At 45.2% G+C, this 8,175-nt stretch overlaps 1 protein-coding gene across 1 annotated transcript; it reads right to left on the reverse strand.

Annotated features, from left to right (window-relative positions):
• Positions 1 to 48: 48 nt before the first annotated feature.
• On the reverse strand, positions 49 to 7,825 carry LOC103728650 (E3 ubiquitin-protein ligase HUWE1-like). The gene is made up of 11 exons (XM_008826619.3): positions 7,819 to 7,825; positions 7,456 to 7,670; positions 7,093 to 7,381; positions 6,850 to 6,952; positions 5,734 to 6,280; positions 4,449 to 5,055; positions 3,566 to 3,678; positions 3,318 to 3,474; positions 2,050 to 2,182; positions 1,579 to 1,781; positions 49 to 1,007 (listed from the first exon to the last, which is right to left on the reverse strand). Exons 1-11 carry the CDS (start codon positions 7,823 to 7,825, stop codon positions 775 to 777), a joined length of 2,607 nt encoding a protein of 868 aa, XP_008824841.1. The 3' UTR covers positions 49 to 774.
• Positions 7,826 to 8,175: the final 350 nt, after the last annotated feature.

An 8,175-nucleotide genomic window follows, 5' to 3' on the forward strand; every position in this document is an offset into this window, starting at 1 on the left:
GCTGGGGCTACAGGGAGACCCTGTCTCAAAAAGACCAAAAACAGAAAAAAAAAAGTTATCTGTCTTACCAACTGGACAGGAAAGAGACCAGGCAGATAAAAAAATTACCTCAGAGCAACAGCTATTTTTGCTCTTTGTCTCTCTGGAGTCACTTTCCCCAAATTCTAGGCTATGTATGACACAACTAATGATACGCTGTGTATAACAGGAATTCTACATAAATTACCCAGCCTCAGAATACCTTTATTTCTTAAGATCTTGGGAAGGTGACTTGTATGTTGCAAGAACAAAAAGGTGACAACAGAGTGTCACAGCTTTTATTGTACCCACTCTATGCCAGGACCCCAATATTATAGTGGCTACTTAAATATCTGTAAGCTACTTCCTACATGGCCTGATTATCTACGTGTCAAGGGACTATGGAGAAGAGGCAGAGAGGCCAAGGTCAAGGGAGCAGTCATAGACAGAAGTGGCTGCATGGGATGTGTACCAAGTTTGGGCAACTTTTAAGTGTAGGACTCTTGAGATGTATTTGTATTGTTCCATGACAGTGAATTTTTTTTTAACCCCACATCCATCCAGAACCAACAAGACACTGAACATTAGGCAATTTGCAGAAGCACCACTACTGGCTGGATAGCTAAGAATGTGGTATGATGGCCAAGCTTTAAATCCAACCAAACTTCAATACAAACCAGTAAACCAATCAATAAACAGTAAGGAAAACACCAACAGAACATAGCCCTGTTGTCCAGAAGCATTCATTTAGCAAACTTAATGCAAAAGCATACAAGGTATGGGCAATGCAACCCCACTGATGACATGGCGAGGGAAGGAGGGTAGAGAAATGAATGAGGGGGCCACAGGCATCATGCTAACCGTTGCTGCTTGTTGCTGTCTCCGCGCCCTTTGACCCTCACGTACCATTTGTATAATGGCATCAGCCTCAGCCTCCAGCTGCCGAACAGCTGCCTGGATGCTGCTAGCTGAGCCTAAACCGGAGGAACCTGGGAGAAAGAGGGAAAAACAGGAAGGCACGATATAAAATGTAGGAAGAGGAAATGTCCAATAATCTCTCCTCTCTCCAGGGCTGCCACAGGACATCTTGCTGAATTTGAATTTTAGTTCAGCAAGATTTAATGTACTTTTAATCAAATCCTAAGATAAGGGCACAGTGCTAGGTAGATGATGGTGGCATATGAGAGGGTTCTGTGGGACAGGAGGAAAGAGGAAGGGAAAATGGCTTTGGAGGCCAATGTTTGAGTCAACATAGCTAGTGTTTTCATTAGGAGTACTCAAGGAGGCAGAAAGCACACACACAGAGTTGTCTTTCTCAGCAAAAAGCTGGTTTCTCCCAATTTCCTTGTGAGATTTCTATTTCCCCCGAATTCCTACTTATTCTATTCAATCTCTTCAATTTGAACATGGTATATACAATGTAGCCATTAACAAAAGATCACAGCTTTCCTTTTGGAAAGGCTAAACAAGAATGAAATAGAACATTCAATCCTGACCTTCTAGGGACTCTGGGTTCACCATCACCACCCTGCCCCTGAACTGGACAGTCTAGTTCCATACCTAGCCTGCCTGTCTGCTTGGCTTTCTTGTTAGCTCGGCGTGTGTCGTCCCGCAGCTGGATGATGACCTGCAGTACCCTCAAGAAGAACTTCTGGGTAGATGTCTTGGATGTCAACATGGACATAGAAGGCAGTTGAAGCTCTCGGCCACCCAAGGGTCGCTTCTGAGATGCCACAATTACCACATTCTCAGCCATGTCAAACCTGGATAGTGTAAAGGTGGCTTGCATATATTGAAAACATCAAAGTAGAAATGTTCAGTGCAAGCAGCAGGGCTTTCTGGCATTTACTAGAAGAAAAAAATCTCAGAAGATATTATAAGGAGGGAGAGTAAGAAAAACATCAGGTCAAGTATGAATAGGACAAATAGAAAAATCACCCAAGAAAGAAAATAGAAGAGGAAAACCAGACAAAGCTACTTTTCAGATATTCCAGATTCTAGCCCACAGCCAAAAGGAGAGCTACCACCCACCTGCTCTGCATTTTGCCCTTCAGTTTGGTGATTTGTGGCTGCTCCTCAGGTAGGCCATCAGGAGAGAGGGTCTCACATTGGGCTCGCCGCTGCTGCTCCAGATTGTATTCCCGTAGCTCAGCCAGTAGGGTACCTGGGTAGGCACAGGGGTCATCAAGTGCTCAAGAGATTTTCTTAGCGAAGTAGCCAAAAGCTGAACCTCACTAGGAAATCTGCACAGGATACCTTCCCTGCAAGAAACTCAAGAGTGAACAGAGATTTTGCTATTTAGTTTATTTGTGTGTACTGACAGACTTGGTGACCACCAATTTATACCTGGCCTGTTGAATTGACAAAAAATTCAGCTTAGTGTAGAAAAGAAAAGGTAAACATGTCTTGTGGAGCTGAGCCAAACAGGCCACGACTGAAGTTCTGTGTATCTCTTATACTTACTCTGGTTTTGTGTTCTCAAATTTCTTGGCTCTATTCCCAGCTTATGCATCTTTATAATCAGAAAAATACTCCCTAACCACCAAAGGTTGTTGTGGTAACTGAGATAATTATGTACTACTCAGTGCTCAGCCCTTGGGTACTAAATAACTGGTAGCAGTCAACAAATGTTTGACACCAGAGGCCAAATTCTTTTAGGAAGAACTTCGTAATTCTCACGCATCAACTATGATACAGGCAAACCAACTCTAGTATATCAGCTTTGTGATGTTTGTAGGATGATGATATCTAGCAGGGAGTCAAGTCAAGATCTAGGGTGATCTATGATTAGGATTGGTGGTGACAGAAATGTTCTACAATGAAAGAAAATGGGCTTCTATTCCTTGGTCCAATCACTTTATTACCTTAGGCTTTAGTTTTCTTCAAGGTAAAACAGGAAGATAAAGCAACTAGACAACTTCAAGCATTGGAATTTTTGCATCCTTCAAATTATACAAAAGAGGGTGTTATTCTGACTACAATGCCTGAGTCTGAACATAGTATAGGTATCTTCGTGGTAAAATCTGATTCTGCAACTTCATCATAGGGTTCTTACAAGTGCTCATTAGGGAGAAAAAAGAGAGGTCTTGGTCTTCTGTATTTTCTTGTCCCTTCACTAAGCACAGATGACCAATTGTATGTCTGTCATTAGGGATACAGAGAAGCTCAACTTTGTTCTCAATCCAGCAGAGGAAAATAGGGCTATGTTCTGGGAGCATGGTAGAGGCTAGTTTGGCTTGGGGAAGGCTTGGAGAATGCTTCCAATAAGATAGAACAGAATGCTTTAATCCTGTTATTACCTATCTGTTTACAGAGGGTATAACCCAGATGGCGGGCTCCATTCAATAGCAGCTTAAGAACTGTGTCCCGGGTCCCAGAGTCCCCCCGAGAGAGCTGCAGCAATACATTGGCTGCATCTTCCAGGCCTTCTTCAGAACAAGAGTGGGATGTCAACACCTAGGGAAAAGGTAAAGAATAAGCCCCATCCTGAGAATCAAAATGTCTCTTTTCCCCTCATCCTTAGAAGGTATGAAGAGCTTGGACTCACCTCCACAGAGAGCTGTAGTTGGTTTTCAGTGAGACCAGAAGATACCATTTTGAAGTCCATACTGGTGCTGCCACCCTCACCCACCTTTGCTGGAGATTTGCTGCTCTTGGAAGCTTTGAGGAAAACAGAATACATTAAGGCTCTGTGACTGTTTCAAGCTTGAGACAAAGTGGCAGAACCAAGGAACTACTGCAGTGTCAAAGCAGTGAAAATGACAATGCACCCATCTCAGAGCTAAATGTTAACTGTCTCTTGGTGACAAAGAACCCCAGGTATTTCTCAGTTGTTCCCCTTCATTATGCTTCATAATCTACTTTTGGAGGCAATTCTTAGTCATTTGCTACAGGGCTTTTTCAGGGCTTATTCTCTTTACTTCCTGAAATGGTCTAATTCATACTGCATTCAACCTGTTCTTGAAGATTAGGGCTTACCTGTCCTACCTTGGTGCCTAGCCTAGGATTTAGGAAAGCTTGCTGCTTTTTACGGGGGTGGGGTGGTGGTGGTGGTGTGTGTGTGTAAACACATGGAAGGAAGAAATGGTGAGAGGACGGGATAAAGAGGAAACTGAGGTGTTGGACAGATGACTCAGCAGTTAAGAGCACTGGTTGCTCTTGCAGAGAACCCAGGCTTGGTTCCCAGCACCCATATGGCAGCTAACAACTGTCTAACTCCACTGCCAGGGGAATCTGACATTCTCTTCTAACTTCCTTGGGAAATGCACAAAACACTCATACACATAAAATTTCTTTAAAAAGAGGAAACAGATAATGGCAAGAATAAACATATTCTGCTCTCACAATAATCATTTAAGGAGGACCTAGTTTGGGAAGAGGGTATGACGTCTGAGCCACAGCACACATCCTGAGCTGTTTACAACACTTACTTGAAACAGTAGTGGTGGCAGTTGTGGGGGTAGTCACTGTGGTAGAAGCAGCTACAGCAATGGTAGAAATAGCTGCAGCAGCAACCAGAGCTGGAGCAGAAGTAACAGGGGTGGTTACAGCAGGGGGTGTAGGTGTGGGTGTGGGTGCAGCAGTGGTAGTGGTGGTAGATGTGGTTGAGGCGGCAGCAGTGGTGGAGGAAGCACTGTTGCCAGAGTTAGCCTGTGCTTCTGATACTTTGTTTTCTGGGAGAGCAATTGAGATGAGAGAGAGGAGTCTGAGGAGTTTTTCAGTTAAGAGAGAACTTCGGCGGATGACTGGATGTGACAACATGTTCATGAGCTGCCCCAGTGGGGAGGCTTCAAGGCTGTGTGGGGAAGTTTCCCCTTCTCCACCAGCATTCACTGGCACCGACTTCACGGAGTTCTTGCCTTTCCGGCTAACATTCATGTTGTCCAGTTTTACCAGTAAGTCCCAGAAGTCTGTGCAAATGCCACTGCTGTTGGATTGTGAGGAGCATGGGCTGCAGGCCTGCTTACTACCCCTCTCCCGATCACTCTCACAGTTTGTTTCTTTGGTCCGCTGCTGTGTGAAGTGGCTGGGAAACACCTGCCGGGAAGAGAAAGATAAGCTTGATCTAAGTGGTCTCCACAGAGGATAAGTCCTCCTGACAGGAAAGACAATTGGTTCTCAAGACTCTCCTCCTTTTTGGAAAGCTCCGATAACATAGAATAGATGGATTTTAAGCTTTTTATCAGTTGATGGTAAAGCAGTCTAGGAGAAATGAGTAAGTGCTTTGAAGCAAGGCAATGATTAGCAATCTTTCTAAGTCTCAGCCTCTACGTAGGAAACAGGGAGGACAACACTGACTTGCAAAGTTTATGTGACTAAGTGAGGCAATGCATTTTGCACAGTGCCTAGCACAAGGTGGGTCCTAAGTACATAGTAGCAATGCCTATTATTGAAACAATAATGAGCTCAGTCACTTTCTAGTCACATGATAAAGTCACTAAAATGTTCTAAATCCCAGTGTCATCTGTAAAAGGAGAATCAGAGTGCAGATGGTTGTTTTGATGACTGAGACAGTTCATTAAAACTGCAAAGAAAGAAGCTATAAACTTCACACTTATTTATTGGACAATTCCCAAGAAATAGCACAGTGCAAAATACAAAATAAAAGCAAAGGGAGAGATTTGTAAGCTCCTTTAATGATCAGAATCACTCAGGCTATTACCGCTACCCCTCTTCCATCCCAGAGAGTCACAGGTTCCTTCAAAAGATCCTCACCTTGGCCAACTGAATGAGTGTATCCAGAACATGTCTGCAGACAACAGGAGCAGCCTGTGGGTGGATGTGGACTGTAGAGCCACTGCTTGCATGCTTCTCTGTATGTTTGCGCCCTCCAGAACGTTGGATTTGGAATATGTTAGTCCTACAGCCTAAAGCAGCATCCATGGATACTGAGAGCCAGGAAAGCTGGTTGGAACTTTTAGACTCCATTTTGTGGAGCAGATCCAGGGGACGGTTCTCATGGCTGCTTAACCCACAGCTCTTGCTTGACTTCTTGCCCTTTTCCTCACTTGTAGAGAGCTTAGGTGTCTCAATGCATAACTCACTCTCACTGCTGCGTTGCAAGATGGACAGGAGGCTACGAATGACCCAGTGGCGGGTTTGGGCGTGATAACAGAGATTTCTCAGTACTCGGTGCAGACGGCTAGTATTGAGCTTTGGTTCATCCACGAAAAGGAGGACCAAAAGACAAGACAGGGCTTCATGGTCCAGAAGGAGTCGTCCTCGGAGGCGGAGGAGAGTGTCCACATTACTGCCAGAAGGCCTAGGAACAGAGGGTGGTTTTCTCTGGGTAACAAGAGGTAGAGCTCTAGGATGAGGCACCAGCACATGAGAGGAATGAATTTCCCCCAAGGAAACGCCAAAAGGAAGGATGATGTCCACAACAGCCCTCTTGTACATCTAGGCACTATACAATGTCATTAACTTTCCCATAGGACTGATGTGCATTACAGAGAATTACCAATTTTTTAGATGAAAAAGAGTGTCAACAAAACCAAAATCACAACCAACACCCCCCCCCGCCAATTTGCTCCCTATCTCATGACCTCTGAGAATGGAGCAGAGATTCACATCTTTATTGGTTGATGAAAATCTGACTGTACCTAAGTCTATGAGCCAATGCTTGTTTTTGCCTTCTCTACTTTATCAAGGGGCTGCTATCCTTTCCCCTTATTATTTTGGCAAGCTAAACCTACTATACTTCAGCTTAGTTAATAAATAATTCAGCATAGAATGGTCACCTAGCCTGCCTCTCAGGCCTTTAGCTTCTTCATCTATAAAAGGGACTCAAAAAGTGGTATGGTAAGGTAAAAAAAGGACAGACAAAGGTACCTATTGTGACTGCTGCTACCCCCCATCTGGAAGGTGCCACCCCTCTGCACGGCAAGGCGTGTATACTGGACCCCACGATTGCCACTCAGACGACTGGTGAAAGCTAGAAGGAAAGAAAAAAGAAACTGAAGTTGGGGAAGTGAGGAGAAGCTGGGTTCAGAAAATACAACAAGTAGCAAAAAAGAGCCTCATTAGGCCAAGGCTTAGATATTCCAGAGCCCTCCCACTTGCCTCCCTCTGTACCCGGGCTTCGGAGAATGGCAGAGAGTGCCGAGGTGCTGCTGTGCCCAAAAAGACGCTCATGCATGATCTGTCGCTGCCGGGCTTCTTGTTCTCGTCTCAGGGCTTGAGCCTCAGCTGCAATGTCAGGTGGCATCACAGCTAACACACTGTCTTCCATGTCTTCTAGGACACTACGGCGTAGGTCTGAGGGAAGAGTCTGGATGAAGGTCACAGGGTCCATAGGGGTGTCTGAGCTGGCATTCTGGGCCAGTTCCCTTCGCTGCTGCTCAGCTCGCTGCTGTGCTAGCACCTATGCAACAAAACACATGAATGAGGGCATAGCTCGTAAGGTAGTCTGGCCTCACCATCTTCCCATTCACATACTTCCTCCTGAATGGCTGGAGGCAAGGCAGCCAGGAACTCAGGGCTCACTTCAGTCACACCAGGATTCCCCACCACTGCAGGAGCTGAGCTATTTGTGGAGGGAGCATTTCGAGTTGGTGGACGGATGCCCAGCTGGTTCTGTAGGACTTCCCGGCGGATATCATCAGGTAGAGCAGCCAGAAAAGAGGGATCCACGCCTTCAGGGAGACTGATACCTGAAGAAAGATGTAAGCTGTAAAGGGATCCACACCTTCACTGATGCTCAAAGATTTACTCAGAGAAAAGAATCCCATATCACAGACTGCAAAAATCAGCTTTTTGTGTTTTCACTGTTCTGTAAGGATATGGAGAAGACCCACTCACCGACCATCTTAAGCTCAGAACGGCTCCTATGTGTTTGGTTGTGTACACTACTACTCAACCTTTATAGAGTCTCCCATGTATATTATCCCTTTAATGTCTTTTACAGTTTGGGTAAGTGTTCACCCAAAGCCCACGCATGAAAGACTTGGTTCCTACCCTCCAGGAGGTGGGGCCCATTTGAAAGTCTTGCAGTCGCATGAAGTGTGTGCTCCTGAAGCAGACATTCGGACCCTGGCCTCTCCTGTTTTCTTTGCTTTCAGAGTGCTATGGGCTGAATTTTCTCTTGTGTGTATGTGGCCACCATTATGTAGTTCCTTTCTATAGAGGTCCAAAAGCAATGGGGGGGGGGGGGGCAAC

Source organism: Nannospalax galili, unplaced genomic scaffold (assembly GCF_000622305.1).
Source record: "Nannospalax galili isolate Female #2095 unplaced genomic scaffold, S.galili_v1.0 C50126357, whole genome shotgun sequence".
In the NCBI taxonomy this organism is placed as follows: Eukaryota; Metazoa; Chordata; class Mammalia; order Rodentia; family Spalacidae; genus Nannospalax; species Nannospalax galili.